Source organism: Gossypium hirsutum, chromosome D10 (genome assembly GCF_007990345.1).
Source record: "Gossypium hirsutum isolate 1008001.06 chromosome D10, Gossypium_hirsutum_v2.1, whole genome shotgun sequence".
In the NCBI taxonomy this organism is placed as follows: domain Eukaryota; kingdom Viridiplantae; phylum Streptophyta; class Magnoliopsida; order Malvales; family Malvaceae; genus Gossypium; species Gossypium hirsutum.
In genome coordinates this window covers 5,138,723-5,159,858 of record NC_053446.1, presented here as the reverse complement: position 1 = coordinate 5,159,858, position 21,136 = coordinate 5,138,723, and the positions used below count along the sequence as shown (strand labels likewise).

At 30.4% G+C, this 21,136-nt stretch overlaps 1 protein-coding gene across 1 annotated transcript; it reads left to right on the top strand.

Annotated features, from left to right (window-relative positions):
* The first annotated feature begins 3,585 nt into the window (after nucleotides 1-3,585).
* Nucleotides 3,586-10,604, top strand: LOC107913858 (uncharacterized). The gene is made up of 9 exons (XM_016842519.2): nucleotides 3,586-3,861; nucleotides 4,473-4,635; nucleotides 5,543-5,717; nucleotides 6,616-6,674; nucleotides 8,083-8,901; nucleotides 9,318-9,455; nucleotides 9,567-9,842; nucleotides 9,963-10,019; nucleotides 10,208-10,604. The coding sequence occupies exons 2-9, from the start codon at nucleotides 4,507-4,509 to the stop codon at nucleotides 10,373-10,375; spliced, it is 1,821 nt and encodes a 606-aa protein (XP_016698008.2). The 5' UTR covers nucleotides 3,586-3,861; nucleotides 4,473-4,506; the 3' UTR covers nucleotides 10,376-10,604.
* Nucleotides 10,605-21,136: the final 10,532 nt, after the last annotated feature.

Below are 21,136 nucleotides of genomic sequence, written 5' to 3'. Positions count from 1 at the left end.
TTCGACAAATATTGTAATTATTTTATAATTAAATTTGTATTTATAGTTTTGTATTAGTATTTTGTATGAATATTATAATTTTTTGTATGAATATTGTAATTTTGTTTGAATATTGTAATATTATAATTTTGTATGAATATTGTAATATTGTAATTTGTATGAATATTGTAATGTCGGGATATATTGTAATATTGTAATTTTTGTATGAATATTGTAATTATTTTATAATTAATTTGTTAGTAATTTAGGATTATGTTATAAATTTTTGTGTTTGTAATTTTGTAATCAAAAAATGAATTCAGTTAATTTGTTTCAAAAAATAAATAAATACTGTTAAATAAATACAAAATCAAATAAAATTTAATTATATAAAAGTTACATTATATAAAAATTAAATTAGTTAACAACAACTATATGATTAAAAAAGTCAGTTATAATTAAACTTTTAATAAAATGATTTTTAATTTTTTATAATTAAAATTTTAATAAAATTATTTTATTTTTTTATAAACTTTATATGTAAACTCACCAAATATTAAACTAAACACAACAACTTATAGCTTAATCCTAAATTACTAATAAATTAAATTTTAAATAATTACAAACACAAAAATTTATAACATAATCCTAAATTACTAACAAATTAATTATAAAATAATTACAATATTCATACAAAAAATTACAATATTACAATATATCCCGACATTACAATATTCATACAAAATTACAAAATTACAATATTCATACAATATTATAATATTACAATATTCATACAAAATTACAATATTCATACAAAAAATTACAATATTCATACAAAATACTAATCCAAAACTATAAATACAAATTTAATTATAAAATAATTACAATATTCATACAAAAAATTACAATATTACAATATATCCCGACATTACAATATTCATACAAAATTACAAAATTACAATATTCATACAAAATTACAATATTCATACAAAATACTAATCCAAAACTATAAATATAAATTTAATTATAAAATAATTACAATATTCATACAAAATTACAATATTCATTGGCGCCTCTCTATGAGGCACCTTCATTGGCGCCGCCTATCTGATAGGCGCCACCCGACCCCGTTAACTGTATTTTGACCCGTATTTTATTTAAAAAAATTTATTACTTTTTTATTCATTGGCGCCTATCTAATAGGCTCCAATGAAAAAAATAACCCATTTTAGTAAATACTTTTTTTTGATACCCTATTTCAGTAGATTTTTTTCACCCTATTTGTGTAAAAAATCCTGACATTGAATATCTAAAAATATGGGTATTGTTGTCAATATAGAAAAATGTGGGTTCAAGTGCGTTAAAACGTATTATCCTCTTATTTATGAGTTAGAGAGGAGTTATGGATAGTTTTAAGTATTGTGTAAAAAAACAGTTTAAAGACAACGAAATTTAATATCAAGCAACTAGATTTTAATCATGACTTAAGTTTTAAAATTTTAAAAATATAAAAACAAAAAATATCAAATTAAAATATATAAACTAAAATGGTAAGCTAATGCATATTTAAAAAAATAATAGCAGAATTTGAGATTTTATTGGCTTTTAAGCCCGAACAAACTTTTTGGAGCTTGACTGATTTGATGGATGTACATCTCTTGAATGGGCTAGATGTACTGTACATCAACATTTTGATTAAATGATTTTTTTATTCCACTTTATCCTAATTGATATTTGTTATTTTATTTTGAAATTAAATCTCAATTTATGATTTTTGGCCAAAAAAATTCTCAATTTATGATTAGATTTGTTTAAAATCTGATTATTCACTCCAAGTTGGAAGATTTGTTTAAAATCCGATATTGAAAGGATGGGAAAAAACATTATACTTAAAAAGTAAATTTGAATAAAAATATTTATTTAAAATATAGATTGGATTTAGATTCCTAGACTTTAGTTTTCCAAATTTATAATATAGAAGACTGATTAAAATATATTAAGTTATTTATATTTAAAATTTTAATAAAATAATAAAATATATAGTTGTTTATATTTTGAAAATTAATGGGGTTTTGAGGGAGATTCTAGGTGTTAACATCTTTAATTTGGACAAATATAAGTTTAAATGAACAGTATGTTTAATTGCGATTAGAGTAAAAATAACGGTGGTAGTAAAATTAAATACTATAACGTGAGACAAAAAATTAAACGCATCGCACCGCATCCCACTACCTATTCAAACTCACTCTAGAATTATTTTCTTTCCATTGACTACTAGTCATTTTTTGGTTTCATCGGTTTAGGGTTAAAAACCCAAAACCACTAGTTTTTTATTATGTTTCAACAGAAATTTTTACTTAAAATTATTGCTTTTGTGGACATGACGTGGAACGTTGCATTCAACATCATTACCGAGTTAATGGTTGAGGGATTGAAATGTTTAATTATTGTAATGATAGTGATTAAATTGTAAATATTTTTATTTAAGTTATTAAAGTAAAAATGTTTAAAAAGTTGGGTGATTAATTAAGTAATTTACCCTAAAATTTTTAATTTGATATCTTTAATGATCATTTTATATTTTTACTACTATTAACCTTATTGCTTCTACTACATTTGTATCGAGACATATGTTCCATCACAAGTTTTAATCTTATTGCTATAATATCTAATCTTGTCGCTACTGTTATTTTTAATTTCACTGTTCTTCCAAATGGACCCTAAATAATAAATTTGATTCACTTGAATCTAAAATGGAGTATTTACATAATTCAATTATTGATTTTAAATACTACTGTAACATCCGACTCAATTGCTGAATTTGAATGTGTGATATCGCATTACATTACCAAAGCAATTTAGGCCAGCTCATTCCATAATCTAAAGAAATTGGGTCGTTCCATATATATAATAATCCAAAGAATCTAAAATTTTGAGTGCTAATTCTTAATGACTTAGAATCTTTTGATTTCAACCTAAATTTAATTGGGTAAATTATACTTAAGGCCACGAAATTATTAGTTAATTTACATTTTGGTCATTGAACTTCAAAAAGTTACAAAATTATCACTAAATTATTCAAAAACTTTCATTTAACCTATTGACATATTTGAAAGGTTTTATTTAAATAACTAGATTGTTAAGTTTTTTTTTCTTTTTAAATCTGGTTAGAGAGCTTCAATTGACGATTCAATGTTTGGTATAGTGGGTTAATACATATCGACGAGTAAAAGAACATACTTTAGATTTAAGTTGATCTAATAATTAGTGCTGGAGATCAAGAAAAAAATTGTTTAGATTTTGATTCATAAATTTGTGACATTTAAAGTTATTTCATGAAAAAAATTAAATTGTAGAAGAGAAAGATAATAAAAACTTTCTATTTATGTAGATTATAACGTTAATTGTAGTTTACTAAATTAAATCAATACAAAAATTCAAAATTAAATTTATCTCGTTCGGACCGAATAGAAAAGAAAAAGAGAAAGCGAGCCTAAGAGAAAGTATTCTGTAAACCGTACGCAAAAAGACAAAAAGACTTTCCCGAAAAATTATCCCGGACTCTACGCCATTTTATAAAATTACACATTAAGAACATTTCAAATCCGGAACTGTATGACAGTGAACTCAGCGTACTGAAAAAGCGTGACAAAAAGGAAACTCGCATTCACTCGGAAAATAAAAAAAACCGCAAAAATTTCTCACTAAAAAAGAAAAATCCTTTACCTTATTCTCGAAGTTTCTCTCTCTCATTTCGTTAACTCGCTTTATCAACTCAGTTTTAACGCATCTAACTCGCTACAAATTTGCCACGTTCAGTCCTTTTCTTGTTTGTCGTTTGGAGGGGGCTGAGTCAACTCGGTCAGCAATCACAGTCCTATGGTGACAAACTCCTTAATTTTATTCTTTAAAATTTAATTTTTTCCTCCTCTTTGTGTAGTTAAAATGCAATTTATTTGATTATTTATAGAAAACTGTGAGGGTTTTATGTGTTCTTTCCTTCTTTTTTCTTGTTTATTTGTATGGAAATATAATTAGCTAGAGAACGTGCATATTTTACTTTAGGTTGTTAGAATTTGAGAGTTAGGGTTTCAATTTATTGAATTGGGGATTTTGGTGCATGAAAAGAGCTGTTTTGTATATTTTTAAGTGGAAATTTTAATGTATTAGTTTGTTTTATCACGTTTTTGTTTACTTTGAAATATAGGTTTTATTTTTGTGTCTGTGTGTGGATTAGTATTTATATTGTACGCTGTGTTAAAATTTGGACTGTTTTCGGTGAATTTGGTAATCAATTCAAGAAAGTACGTTATTTGATTGTTGAGCAAGTTTAAGTGACCTAATAAATTATATCCATATTGCAACTGCAAGATTTGACTTTTGTTTGCTGTGTTTTTTTATTCTTCCGTCCATAAATGAAAATTTCATTTTGAAATAGCAGTGAAAATTGATGAATCTATTCATTTGGCCATTTTTTTGGTATTGGTTTCCAGTTTTTGTTTTTAAGCTGCATGTCTTGGATTTTCCATGGAAAAAGTGGTTGAAGCTGAGGGGAGTGATGAAGGGAAATTTGAAGAGACTGGCCTTGAGACAAGTAACTTTGTTTTATCTTCACCAAAGAATGTTACAGATCCAGTTGTTTACAAGCTTGTCCGGGTACCTCTTTCAGCTAATCTTCCCCCCCCCCCCATATACAAATGACTTGTGCCTTCTTCCCATTTTTCCGTGTAGGCATGCAAGAACTGAGAATGTTGACTTGGATTTGCTTTAGTTTAATATCTGAGCTACATTAATGTAAAAAAATCAATAAGAAAGTTATTTGATTGTGTCAAATAAAATATATTAGAAGTTTTGTATTGTGTTTTCTACACTACCAGTCATTGATTATTGGTCCTTTATATATCAGCAAATTTTTGGGCCAAATTAGCTAGTTACTGGTTTGTGGAAGGCAAATGAATTTGGTGAGTATCTACCATCTATTCATTTAGAAAACAATAATGTGTAGAAGTTGGTTGAATGGGAAGGTCAGTATGACCTGAGTGCAGGTTGGGTTCTGATGACATGATGTGGTCATATCAAAATATTAGTTGGAAGGTAATACGATATTTACAATCAGTATTGGAACAATAGGTTTTTAAAAGGGAGATACCATGTTTGAGCTTTTGCTTAGTTAAAGCTAATTAATGTCAGGTAACTTTATGTCATTCTATTAGCTTGAATCTTATTTTTGAAGTGTTCTTGGTTAGCAAGTCTGTTATAAAAGATTAAAAGGAATGATGCTTTTACATATCTGAATGAAAGGGATATATCTCCTTTAGAAAAATAAAATAACACTTGTAACCCTTCTGTTGATTTTTGAAAATATCGCACAGCTAGTAGGCTTTACTCGAGAAACACACAGGTTTCTTGAGTTCTGCTAAAGTATTGAAATATTCAAGTTTTTATTTTATTGAAAGTATAGTTCATGAGTTGTGATGATCAACAAAAAAAAAAATTTAAGTTCCTACCTTCTGGTTTGATTTATTCTTATTTGCAATCTGAAATTGGAATTTATTTCATACAGGTTGATGGGAATGGAAGATTAGTGCCTGCGACAGATGATGAACTCATGGAGGTTGAGGGTTTGCTTGAAAATGAGAAGCGTGAGACCCATATTGTTGCAGACACTGGGCAGGCTTTAGGGTGCATTTCTAATGAAGTGTCACCCTCTGGCATGCCTCAACTAGAAAGCTCAGAAGGTATGCTTTCCTTAGCCCTACATCATGAACAATTTTAGTCTGCACTGATGGTGTGGGATGGTTTCTTGTTGCATGCGTTTTGTGTATTTCTGTTCTGTTTCATAGAAATTTCCATTTCTATTAAGCATGCAACTTACATCTTTCCCTTATATATACATAAATGATTAAATTAAAAAATGCCAAATGTCAAGTAGGTATAGACTTGTACAAGAGAAATCTCCCTGGATGTAGCAAAGCCCATGGAATTGGTTAAACCAGTACTGAGAAGTAGATTCTTAAAACCATCATTCAAGAATGAAAATATGAGCAATGCAGACTAAGAAAAGGCTAACTTGAAATTCTAGCTTTGAATTTGAAGTTGCAGTGGGTAGCTTTCTTCAAATTATTTATTGCTGACATTACTTCCAGTCTTGCTGTGTCAGCTTTTATGCTCTCAGGATTAACATTTGCATGTAATTTTGTTGGGTAAAAGCACCATAGAGGCCCCTGTGCTAGGAGTCAGATTGCATTTTGCTTCCTTTACTAAGAAACTGGACAAATTAGTTCCTGTATGTTAGATAAAAAAGCTAACTAGCCCTTTCTATTAAAAATTTCATTCATTTCTACTGTTAAAAATTGGTGTGGCTGAAGAAACAACCAAACAGTTACACGTAGTGTGCCACGTGTACCTCATGTTGGCATAGAGAGACCAGTTTTTAACAATAAAAGTGGATGAAATTTTTAGCAGAAGGACTAGTTGGCTTTTTGATCTAACGTACAGGGACCGATTTTCCCATTTTTTGAGTAGAGGGGGCCAAAAGCAATCTGACTTGCAGTACAAGGGCCTCCATGGTGCTTCTTCAATTTTGATGTGATAATCTTAGATATTTTAATCTTCTGAATGATTAATATTTGCCAGGTTTGTCACAATCTGAGAACACAGAAGCTGATACCGAAAAGTTAAGTGCATACCTTGAGGTATTCCCAATTTTTTCTGCGCTTGGATTCTTAACTCTCTTTAAATGGATTAATGGAGATGCTTATCATATTTGCATGTAAACGTTGCTTAGTGCTTAATCTCTGTTTTTTCTCTTGAAGATCACTTTGTCAAAGCTTTATTTTTTACTTTGAGCAGGGAGAATATGTTATAATCTACTAATGGATTTTGATGCTTTAGGAGGGCCTTAATCCTTAATTTTTGGCATTTGTACTCCGATTTTAGGGGAAACTATCTTCTTGGAATTCGAAGAACTTCTGTCTTGTGAGAACAATTGTCTAGCTGTTAAGCTGCTACATATTCTAACAGCTACTCAGCCTCGAACATTGTACATCTGTACATTCTTTTTTGTTCTTATCATTCTCATGACTTATTCTCTCTCCCCCCTTTTTTTAAGAAGAAGAAATCAAAGCTGCTTCTAGTTTTTTTCTCTGTAATTTTTAATTCAAATAATCTGACATAGGGGATAAAGATTTTTTTATGTACTCATGTCTACATGAGTATCTTTTTCAATATTTAAAACGGGTAATGATTTTATCAACTACATGCTAGCTAATAAGAAGGGGTTAACAGTCCTTACTTAGAGAACAGTGTTATCTTCTTTCTTTCCCTTTTTTTCTTTTGGGGGGGGGGTTGAGTGGAGGGTTGATATATACTATTTTATACTATAGTTTTTAGGTTCTTTCTTTTTTCTCACTGTATTTGATCTTTCAATGTTACCCCCCTACTTGTACATGTTCAAGCATGTGGTTGATTTGAAGTGAGTTGTTTTACCATTAATTGAACTATTAATAATCTTGAATCCTCCTTGGCCGTATCATATTGTATGGCGCATTGAAGAAGGTTTGCGGAAAGCCAAACATTAAGTGTGCTTCTGGTTGAGTAGAAGAGTGAAAGGATGAAAAAGGGGTGGAAAAGTGGAAAGAAAATAAAAATTTGAGTGGTACAAAAGAATAAAGATACTATTTTCCATTATAATGCATAAAAACAAATCATTCCAAATTGGAATGATAAGCTGAGAGAATGTGAGAGAGATGTAAGTTAAGTGTGCATATTTACTAGATTAAGCATTTTTTAGAAAAAAAATTTTCTCTCATTTTCAACTCTACCAAGCAATGAATTGAAAGAAAATTATTTTTTCTTTCAATTTTTCCATATTTCCTACCAAGTATGCCAATGGAAAGAAAACGTATATTTTCTGTCTACTTTTCCCGTCCTCCAATTCTTCATGTTTTCAATTTTCTTTGCACCTTACCAAGCAGGCTCTGCTTAGCATGTCTACCTCCTGATAATTCTTCTGCTTATGTGAATGTAGACAGCCACTGTTCTGAACAGCATAATAAATTGCCCAGTATTGATGAGAAGCTCTAATCTCAAATTCCTTTGCAGGAAACTGTTCCTTCTGGTGCTAAAAGCTCGAGTGATGATCATGTTACTCAATCTGGGAGAGTTGGGGAGTGCTTAAAGCCTCTGGATGGGCCGCTAGAAGGTGGATCATCAACTTCTACAGGTTGTATTAGTTCAAAACCTGATTTTTCCAAGTTGAAGGGCGAAATATGCTTGGATAATTTATCAATTAAAGAACTTCATGAGGTTTTTAAGGCAACATTTGGGCGAGACACTACTGTTAAGGACAAGCTGTGGCTTAAAAGGAGGATTGCTATGGGATTGACCAATTCCTGTGATGTTTCTGCTACAACTTTTGTAATTAAAGACAACAAATTGGTGAAAAAGGATAATGAAGATGGTTTTAACAATGTGAATCTTGGTGCTGGGAAAGAACACCTGGCGGTTGCAGTTGAATACAATGAGGACTTGCTCAATAACCTTAGCAGTCAAATTGATGATCATCAAACTACTTCGGAGGTGAGATTGGGAAATAATGTTGTGGAAAACAATTTTGCAAGTGAAGATCTTGCTGCAGATCAGAGAGCTGCAAAGAGAGTTCGGAAGCCAACAAAGCGGTATATTGAAGAACTTTCGGAAGCAGAGTCCAAAGAGTACAGTGGCAGGTCAATTGCTTCAACTAAAAGCATTGGGTTTAGACCCCTGTCTTCAAAAGCTCATGCTAGGCCTGCTAGAAATGTGTCCTTGGAAGGGAGAACTGTTATCACGAGGTTGGATTCCCTTGGAGGATTTGGGATTCAGGTTCCATGTGTTTATCGGATTCGAAGAAGCCGACCAAGGAAGAATGTCACAGCACTTTTGGTATGTGAAAAAGATAATACTGGTTATCTACCTCAGCATATGATTTTGGCTTTAAATATCTAGGTCTCTTAGTTTGATATTTGCTTTTGGAAAGAACATTCAGCTACCTTGCTAGCTTTCATATTCTTCTGCAAAAGGTTGCATTTGTCTTGCATCTCTAGTTGGTTTATTATTTCATTCATCAGTATTATTTCTGACCTGAGCATTTTCAACTTGATAGATAATAAATTCTGAAATTCTGGAACTCAATATCACCTGTGAATTGAATGTGTTGTTACTTCTTGCTTTGACACGTCTTTTACTGGAAGGGTGTTCACTTCATGCTTTAGTGGGACTATAAGTCTATCACCTGTGTTACTGTTGCCTTGTAGATTTAGATGTTATGGTACTGATGCAACCTGAATTGACTTATACAGAAATTCCATCCCAGTGGCATGGGCATGACAGCTACGTTTATAAAGAAGGGTTTTGATGTACATGGCTCTCAAATGGACAATGGGAGTATGAACAAAGTTTTGGAAGCCAAATCTACTCCTGAGCAAGCTCCAGAACAGGTGAAAAGTAAATGTTGTCTATAATATGAGCCATGTTTTACCTTGCACTTTCTTTTAGTTGATTGAAACTGAACTCTATTTGCTTGTTCAACATTTTGTTTTTACTTTCAGTTTGTAGCTGAATCGAAGAAAGAGACGACACCAACTGATATGGGGCAGAATATGGGATTAAAATATGTAGATCCATCTGGAGATACTTCAGATGATAATGTTGTTACAGTGCCAACAGCAAAAGGTGGAATTAGAAGGAAACATCATCGAGCTTGGACTCTCTCTGAGGTTATGAAGCTAGTTGAGGGTGTGTCCAAGTATGGAGCTGGCCGATGGTCTGAGATTAAAAGGCTTGCCTTTGCATCCTATTCGTATAGAACTTCTGTTGATCTCAAGGTACGCATAAGAGTTTCCTGTCAGTAACAAATGGTGAAAAAAATAATTTGCCATTTGGTTGAACATAAGAATTTGTTATGGCTGGGAAAAATAAATTTTTCAATAAATGTTATTATGCAGGACAAATGGCGGAATCTGCTGAAAGCTAGCTTTGCCCAGACACCTACGGACAAAGGGGTGAGGGATATCATTTCCTTTTTCTAATTTAATTCTCTCAATTGTATCCTGCGTACGGAAATACCTGAAAAGCACCATTTCTACTTGTTTCATTTTTTCCTTGTGGAAGAGGTTCTCCTTGAAAGACCTAACATGATAAGTCCAATTCTTTTCAATAATGTATGGTTTCCTTGTGGTTGGGAATGTAGGCAAATTCGCGGAAGCATCCTTCGATGCCGATTCCGGCATCAATTTTGTTACGCGTGAGAGAGCTTGCCGAGATGCAGGCACAGGCTTCATTGCCAAATCTGAGCACGGGGAAGCTGTCGGCATGTGGTGGCGGAAGTGTAAATGAAACAAGACCCGGATACTTGTAACATTGTAAATAATATAATAATAGATATTAGTTGTGTCTAAACTAGAAATAATAGTCTAATTGACTGTACTGTCTAGAAGGGGGAGGGAAAAAAAGTGTTGAATGGTTTGGACCGGATGGGCAGATGAGAGAAGTTTGTTTAACATAAGCTGTGCTAACTAGGATATTTCTTCCTTCTTGTTTGAACCAGGAATGGCCTTTCAAATACAAACTTGGGACTTGCGACTTAACTTGCAGTGCAGATAGTCAGTCTTCCCGTTTCCAAATGCTGTGGTAATGATTGAATTTGAAATTTCAATGCTTTGCAGGTTTACGATGACTCGCTTCAACTCTCAATTCCTTGCTACCCTAAAATTTTAACTTCCAAACCCAAAATTATGATTGTTTTGTTTTGAAAATTCAGATTCGCATTTTTGGGGGTTTTATTGTGTGTTTTCTTTCCTTCCTAGAATACAGAAGCATAAACAATAGACGGCTTAAATCGGAATTACTTTAAGTAGGATTTACACGTGAGATTGTGGGATTTAAGTTGAAATAAATTTAAAGAGTTTAGACATTACTTGTTTGGCTAGAAAAGTTTAGATATGATTTATCTGAAATGTAGATGAATCCGTCAACTCAAACAAACGTAGATGGGTAGAAGAACATAGTAGATATGATTTATTTGAAGTTGAATTTACTACTCATAAATGGGTAATGATTTATCGTATTGATTAATGAATCGACGCTTGAAATTTGTTTGTTGGATTTAAAGAAAAAAACTTATCGGCTCTATGACTTAAATAAAATTTTTTGAATAGTTTAGCAACTTAGATAAATACTTTTTAAGTAGTTTCGTGATCATTTTGTAATTTGAAGTTAAGAGATTAAAATGTAAATCTATTAATAGTTTAGTAACTTAGTAAAGTAGTTTACTCTAAAGATTAAAAAGATGAAAGGATTATGGTCTTGAGAAAGAAATATTAGATGTTGAGGCACACGCTACCCAATTTCTTGTTTCCCTAGAGTTTTTGTTTGTCACTGATATCTTAAACAATCTTTATTGAGTTCAAGAATATTTTTGAGTGTTGTGGAATGCTGGGAAAAGTTTCCAACCCACTTTTATTTCGCCAAAGATAATGTTTGTCCACTTGTCTTTAGTGGCTAACATACAAGATGAAATATTATGAATTTTGATTAGAGCTAGGGATGATCGAAGAGTCAGAATCCTGGCTTGCATTGTTGAGGTGATTTTATGATTTTTGACAGAGATGAGGAACATGTCATTGTCATTTTGCACAATAGCTGCACCTCCGATGAGATGACTATTGCAGTTCCTGCAAATGTTGAGGATTAAGAGTCCATGGAATGATATTATATCCAGTGTCTAGATCTATAGTTGGAGGTGAGTTGGTGCTTCTTCTATGGGGCATGTATTTGAAGGATGACAGTACCGAGAGACTCAAATCATTAAATCTGCTGATGGCACCAATGAGGTTGGGCGAGAAGAAGTTGAAAACAAGTTTGTTACTTGATTTTCATATTATCCAAAGTGCTTGTATAGAAGTTCCTCTCTTCTTGAGAGAAGATATTGCGGAGTTGCAGCCATTGAAAGGTCTATGAAGAAATGGACGTGAGCTGAAATTAACTAATATTGTTTCTTAATTTTCTCATATTTTTCTATTTTCAGTTTTCAAAAATTATTTTAAAAAATTTCAACTAAACATGTTTTCTTTCATATTTTCTATTTTAAACAACAAAAAGAAAAAAAAAACCTATTTTTTGAAACTAAACAAGTAAAATAGTTATGATATACAATAAAGTATCTTTGGTGACAAATCATAATAATCCTTTTTTAGAAAATCATATTAACAAGGTAAGTATTGAATGTAAATACTTCACATCTTAATATCTCCATGTCATAAAGTATAGATTCAAATATTTGTTTATTTTAAAAGAAGTTTATAAGAGGAATTTATTATGTATTTGTTTTTAAATTTTTTTATTATATTTATTTTTATACTTTTTCAGAGATTTATTGTTATACATAATAAGTATTAGCTCTACGAAGAGCATCACCACGGCAACAATTATGATATCAATCCAACCTCTTTAGCTCTTTCAACTGTCTAAATACATCAACCATATCGGATACATTCAAATCATACTTTAACTTTGGGTTTAAGATGGGGTCTAGTAAAGAGACAATTATTTTACTAAAGAGGCAATCGAGGGAGTAATTCCAAATTTTCTTTCTTTTATAGATACTCCTTCGAAAATAAAAGGGACACAAGATCAACCATCAGCCACAATTTGTGCTAAAAGCATTATCTTAAAACCTTATCCTTAAATGGTTTCTTGTGCCACTCTTATGTGAACTATTCGGTGAGTAAAATCCGATTTGACTCAAAAAAATTGAATTATTCAAATCAAATTATTCAGTTAAACAAATCAATTCAATTTTCTTTTTTGAATTTCGAGTTCAAATTAAGTTTAATTTCCAAATTCGAATAACTCAAATAAACTAAATATCAAACCCTTTTATTTTCCTTCCTCCAACCCCCAGCTCGCCCTCAAACTTTTTTGCTTTTCCCCTCAAAAATTTTACTTCCCCTCAAACTCTTAAATTTTTTTTCCTTTTTATTTTCCTCCCAAAACATTTCTTCTTACTTTTCCCCAAAACTTTTATTCCCTCCTAAACCTCAAAAAACTTCTTTTTTTCGAATTTATGTCTACTATTTATTTATTGAATTAATTTCACATTTTGTAATATTTATTTTACTGAATTGTTTAATCATACTGAATCTTTATCAATTTTTGATAAAATTAATTATTGATGATGGCATAAAATATTCGTGTTAAAATTTTTTGTTGGTATCAATTTCACATTTTATCTTTAAAATAATTTTTATTAAGAAATCACATTTTTTACATTTAATATAATTTTTAATTTAAAAATACATAGTTACAAGAATCATAAGATAATTGAAGTAACTAAGCAAGCAAAGAAGCTAATTTGTATATAAAAGATTAATAAATAAATTATGAGGGGATGAAAGTTAATAACAAATTTAATTACAGTGGGCGCTAGTGGCTACAATGACCCAATGTTCTTTTTTTAATTTAACTCGAACAAATATATTCGATTCGATTCTATTCGAATTTCATCTCACTTGATTTGAGAAAATTTCAAATCGAGTTAGGATGATAAAATAAAATTCGTCAACTTGGTTAACTCGAATTTTTTTCATTCGATTCGATCCAACTGAACACTCATCCCTACAATACAATGTTTATATAACTTAATTGTTATAAAATTTATATTTCAAAAACTTTTAATTATCCTGTCTTATACACGTAAGAAGGAATGGAAGTGAAAATTTATAACCTTACTAAACTTAAAATCAACCTCAACTCACAGAGACATACCTAAATATTTTTCGTCTTTAGAGTTGGATGCTAACAAGCTAATTCCCAAAATGCTAAAAGCAAGCACGTAACCTAAGTGGCTTCTTATGATCAAAACAAACTTTCCATGAAATTTCTTTTTTGTCATTGATAAACTCTCACCAATTTCTTTTGTCCTTTATTTTCGTCTAATAAGTGTTAGAAGTGGGGTTATTATTAGTTCAAGTCTCAACAAGTAATGGAGTCCATATTGGTTACTAAATAGAAGTCTACATCACTCGGATTGATCGAATCGTAATTTGATTTTGGAAAAAAAAGATTTAGGCCTTACATTATTCAATTTTGTTCAATTAAATACTGCATTTAAAAAAAATCAATGAAAACGACCCTAAAAACATAAAGAAATTAGGCGTCTATGCACACCTAACACATGGGGGTATTGTTGCCGAAATTTGGGCGCCTGATTTGGCTCATGATCGCCCGCATCCGTTGATAACACAGCTCCCAACTTCATCCACTTTGATGTTGAATTTATTAATTAGAGATATGCAATATACTCTTTCCTTTTTTTCTTATTTTGTCAGTTTTCTGGGAAATCTTCTTCTGTTAGGCCCCATTAAAGCCAATGTTTTTGTTTGAAGCCTTGGTGGACATGTCCTTATCTCTTTCAAGTTAATGTCATTAACCTAAATATCTATAGTGTTTATGACTTAAATAGTAATTTTATTTATAAAAAGAGAAAGCAAGAGGAAACTTGAGATTAATGTGAATAGTGAAAAAGGGGTAATCTTTGATTTTAATTTTTAAAGGAGGAATGATGATGAAAGCATGAATCCAATGCAGAAAAAGATAGTGATTGGAAGCAACTTTTTTAAATTGGTGGGTATATATGGAAATTTGATTTTTGACCGTTTGTTATTATTAACTTTTTAGGAATAATTGATCAAGCAAGTGAAGGGTTTTCAAAATTGAGAAATATGCTATGTATTATATATTTGTATTTTTGTAGATACCAACTATCAACAAATAAGGGAATGAGGATGAGGGATGAGGTTGGTTCACTTATGTGGGGGAGGAGGAGGTTGAAGAAGAGAAGAATGAAAATGACGGGATTGATCTCTTGGATTTATATAGCGGATCATTCGTTGTTTTATAGTGACACGTAATAGGTCATATCAGTAGCTAAACAGACACTGTTAGTTTAGGTAAGTTGGCATTATGGTACATCGATCCTACATGTATCTTAGGTTGTCTTTTTCTGACGTAACAACATTGTACAATACTATTTAATGAGTATACTTGCTTATCGTATTAACCGTTAACAATAAATTATAATTAAGAGTTTTAAAGAGTCCACATGAAACATCATAGTGGGTATAACAATCTACTGTATTAACTTACTAAGTGCTAGCAAAGTCTATTGTGTGTTTATATAGCTACATCACATGAAGCGTCCAAAGGAAAGGAATTGTGGGGTATTATGAATATGATTGAGCCTTTAGCCCTCACTGGCTATAGCTATCACACTTTATTTTTGCTTTCATAGAACTACATATTGGCTTTTTCCAATTTCCATCAAGGAGTTTCTACACCTCCACGTGTATTTTATATCTCAACTTGTAATCCAAGCCATCCTTAAAATGGACGGAGAAAACGCATGAGAAATTTGTGCTATATATGTTGTGTGAAAATATGTTTAATATGGATTATTAAAATTTTTAAAATTCTTTTTCATATATTTCAGAGGTCATAATACATAGAATAACGATATCAATAAATATTTAAAAGGTTAAAGGAAACTTTTCCAAAAAAAAAAAATCAATTAAGTTTTTATATTTTTTTTCACTCAATTGAACCCTAAGTTTTAAAATTACAATCAATTAAATCCTTTGATTGTCAAAGTTAGTGGCCAACCATTTAAGAATTAAGAGTAACAACTGTAGTTTTGGGGGTTGTTTTCGCCATTGGCACGTCAGGATTGTGTCACATGGCGAAATCTAGTGTTTTATACTTAAAACCATTAAAAAATCATTAAAAAGATTATAGAAAATCATAAAAATAATTAAAATATTAAAAGTTGCAAAAGAATATGTAAAAATATATAAAAGTGCAAAAAATTATAAAAATATTATAAATGACTAAAAATTTATAAAAATTATTATAAATTATACAAAAATTATATAAATTATTAAAAAAGTTATATGAATTAAAATATTGTAAAAAATATGGAAAATTTTAACATATAAACAATTATTATAATTATTATAAAAATATAGAAAAGTGCAAAAAAATATAAAATAGAAAATTATATAAATTACAAACAAATTATTACAAAATATTCAAAATAACAAAAAGGATAAAACTAAAAAAAATTACAATTTTATATATAGCCTTGATTGCCAGTTTGTCACTTGCGTTCTTTAATTTGCATCTTAAAACACTCTTCTGACATCGACGATGGATAAAGGGGTACAAGTTAACAAATAGCTTTTATGATTAAATGATGGTTAGTGTGCAAATGAAAAGAAAATGATATTTTTTTAAAATATTTTTTCATGTATTTTTAGTTTTTTTTATAATTTTTATGGTTTTTATAATATTTTGTAAATTTTATTAATTTTAATATTTTTTTCATAACTTTACTTTTTTTTACGCAATTCATATAATTTTGAATTTTCATGATTTTTTCACATAATTTTTTATTTTTTTGCACTTTTATATATATTTATAATTTATAATATTTTTTATTTTTATAATATTTTATAATATTCTATAAGTCTTCTATAATTTTAATAAATTTTAAATGATTTTAATTATAAAACACTAGATTTCACCATGTGACAACCTTGGAGTGACAAACACAGCCCCTCAAAGCGACAATAGTTAACCTTTAATGGTTGACCGCTAACTTTAACGGTTAAAGGACTTAATTGATTATAATTTTGAAGTTTAAGGACTCAATTAAGTGGAAAAAGTATAGGAGTTTAATTGATTTTACTAGAAAGGTTCAAGAACTTATATACCTTTTTTGTAATCTCCCCAACCCGGCCTAAATGTTAGACCCAAATTCTGAAGATTACATTAACCACCGAAGTGATCTAGTGAGCTATCGAAGTTTCGAAAACAGTCATCTTAAAACATTTATTTAATTTAGTAGAAAACTTAGTTAAATACTAATTTATTATTCCTCAAAGTTTTAATTATAAATTTAGTAACGGAAAAAGATGGCATTTATTTATGTTTTTAATAAAAATCGGGGTCCGTGCATAACTAATTAATAATTAAATATTCTAAAATTAAATTAAATGTAATGCAAGTTGTAAATAAACAAAAAAAATCAAATCCGAAGTCTCATGTCACAGTTCAAAATAAAATAGTACAAACTCTAAATAATAATAAAATGCCAATTAATATATCTAAAATATTTAACAAAATTGAGCTGAGACCCTCTGGATACTGTGCCCACGTTCTAACCGGGTGGGTTATTTGAAAAGATTGAAAATAAAAGAGAGTGAGCTATGAAGTTCAATATGAGTTCCATCACATGGTAATCAACGCAACTGAATAATATACAAAATCACATCACATATAATAACTCGCAATAATAGATTCGGAATATCGAATTAACATATCAACATCATAAGCATATATATATACATAAATATATATCATTTTAGAAAATCTCATAATCGTTTGCACATACTTTTGTAAATGCAACATAGTTTCAGATTTTAAAGGAAAAGATCCTACCCCACCGCTACACACCATAATAAGAGTTCCCCATAACTCGTCCATTCCTATACACCAAGTTGTGGATAAACCATAAAGTTGCATGTTAACTCGCTGCTAGATGATTCTGAATACACAACATAAATGCATATGAGAACTTCCAGATAATGGATGGGCAAGCCACCAGTGTTGCAGGTTAATACGATGCCAGATGGTTGTGAGTACACAACATAATTGCAGATGAAAGCTGTCATAAGGTATGTGGATAAACCACCAGAGTTGCAGATTAATAATCTGCCAGAACTTCATCCTTTTCAAAGCGTCCCGCCTCATGCAATGCAATATGACATACATATAATAGATTAGAACGAAATTAAAATTATATGCTTATAACAGATCATTGTGACAGCAATAAATATGCTCAGAATTAATTACTACAACGGCAAAAACATACTTAGCAGGGATTTGAATTAACGGTACAAATAAGGCATGCTATACGTATAATCACTAGTACAAATACAAGAGACATATACTTGATTCATCGTTCATGCTTACGTATATATAATAATTCATTCAATCATATTATGGAATTTAGCTATATTTAGATTATTAGGGACTCAATTGACTAAAATTAAACTCTAAAAATAGTTCGGGAACCATTTAGGGACTAAACTGCACAAAATATAAAATTCTAAGCAAAAACTGTAAAATATGAAAACATGGGACACGCGATTGTGTGACTGGACCGTGTGGAGGGGATACATTGTCGTGTGGCTAGGTCATATGATAGACTATGGCTATATGGTATTCGTAAAATCAATCTATAGGGGAGCACGACTGTGTAGCAGGTGATGATCACTAAACTAACTATAAATACGACTAAAGCAAGCGCACCTATTGAACAATAGTATAGTTATGGTAAGTAGGGAATATCGTATTCACGATGACTAAAAATACTAGTAATTACTGTTTTTCTATTATTTAGCCTACAAATTGGAGTGATTGTTTTTAATCTAAAATTACTAAACTAATCTAACTAAGAACGCAACAGAGAATGAAATAGGAAAATAATCGAAGACAACCAATGATATAGACAATACCCAAGAAAGAATCCACCTAGACTTTACCTATTATTATGAATCTGAATTAAATGACTTATTCACTTATGTCTTGATCCGTAGAAATCCCTAAATTATGTTAATATCTCTTTCGAGAGTAAGAACAACTAACTCTAGGTTGATTAATTGAAATCTCTTTCTAATTAAAACCCCTATTGTTGCATTAACTCGATTTGATGGATTCCCCTATTAGATTTGACTCTAATTCGGTAGATTTATGTCGTCCTATTTTTAGGATTAGATGCAACTCCACTCAATTATGCTAGATCTACTCTTAAATAGGGACTTTTGCTCTACTGAAATAAGCACATTAAACTTGAATTAATATCTCAGAAATATTAAAACAAGAAACAAGCATACATAATTGAGAACAAGAATCAAATATTTATCGCGTAAGTCAGAAATCAAATAATAAGATTCATCATAGGTTTCGTCTTCCCTAGGTATCTAGGGAATTTAATTCATAATCTTGAATGAAAACATCTCAAAGTCAGAATAACCACAAAACATAAAGAAACTCAATAAAATTTCGAAAGAAATTAAATGGAGATCTTCGATCTTGAGGGAGATCTGCTTCTAAGTTGATTTCGATGGCGTTCTTTGAGTGCTTTCTTCGATCTTCTCTAAGTGCCCCTTTAGGTCTTCTTCTAATTGATATTTATAGACTTTAGAATATTTAGAAAGCCTAAAAATTGGGTTTTTCTATGTATTTAGGAAGTAGGGTGCGATATTGACACGGGCTGGCACATGGGCGTGTGGCCAGCTTGTGTGGTCAACAAGTGTAAAAATGCCCAAGCCGTGTGGATCCTGGAAATAGCTCTATTTGTCTGATTTTGGCTCGTTTTTCGCTCTTTTTTCTCTCAAATACTCTCCTAAGTATAAAGACATGAATTTAAAGGATTAGGAGCATCAAATTCACTAATTTACATAATTAATCATCCAAAAACGCATCAAGAATGGGATTAAAAATACGTTACCTTTATGACTTATCAAATATCCCCACACTTAAGCGTTTGCTTATCCTCAAGCAAAATCCTCAACTCACAATTAAAATTAATCTTTTTCAACTTATAATTCTCATCAATGATGTTTCATCATAATTCAAAAATAATCATACATTGATAATTCAACTAAAAGAGCACTAAAGATTCAAACAATCCAAGTCGAACATTTTGAAAGCATGAAAACATAAGTGTTTCCCTTATCTAAGTAATTACTTTTAATTCAAAATCAATAAGAATCGGCATCCTCACTAAAGATTCACTCGAATCACTCAAAGTGTTTAAGGTTTAATAATAAGCACTCAATAGTCAAACATGAAAAATCATTAGCATACGCTTGCATGAAAATCAAATCTCCACTACTATAAAATGATATGATACATAAATCAAAAGGTCTTTAAGAGAATGGGGCTTAGGTTAAGAATGTGGAGAAAGGCTGAAAAAGTTGGTTAAAATCGAGATCGAATTGATAAATTACCAAACTAGAAAAATAAACAAATGCTTAATAAAAAAAGACAATTACATCAATCGAAAACTATTCAAGAATAAAAACGAGCTTCTTCTTAAAATATGAATTTAACTATTCAAGCTCAATCAACATAGAACTAAATAATGATCAATTTTTTAATTATATTTTTTCGATTTTTTTCTTTTTTTTAGAGCAATAAGAAATACTTCAACAAATCAAACAAAAGAGCACAATTAGGCAACTAACCAAATCAAATCTTGACAAAAAATGAGTCAATAAAATGGGAAAAAGTTTCAACGAAAAAAAAAAGTTATGGGTTAACATTAATGGGTAAATCAAGAAACGGTGTGTTAAGCTCAACGGGGTTCACTAAGGGTTAATTATGTAGGTAAGCTTTTTAAGGGATAAGTGAGTTAAAACCTAAGTGCCTTTACCATCTCAGTATATCAAATCAAAATGTGTGGTCTCGACATGTATAATTGATGCAAGTTCTAGAATAACAAATCAAATTGACACACTCATAACCAATAATCCCACAAAAAATTATGGTTTTTGATGTTAAACTTGTAAATTTAAAACTTCAAGGTAATACCTCAATTTAGGGAAACAACCTAAAATTTTTAATTCTAAAAATAAACTTATCATGCTTGATTCTCTCATTTCTTAAAGTTTAAAACAACCAATGCACAGATATCTATGAATTTAATCCAAAACACATCAATAAAAATCACAAATCGATAAAAATTCATTCTAATAGAAGTATGGGAAAATTACTTAAACACAAGACATAATTTAGGGATTTTCTAATAATTATATAAATAACCTCCCCACACTTAAGATGTACATTGTCCTCAATGTACAAACATAGATAATCACAGTATAAACAGAATATCATAAGAGAGGGAGAAAACTGAAACTGCCTGAATATTGGATGAAATTGCTAGAATGGTGAAAAGCGGAATTGTAGACAAATCTAGATGTAGTGCATGATTCCGAGCAAACTAATAAGAAAATAAACACAAATAGTGAAGATTAATGGGTTATAACTCGAGTAGAAA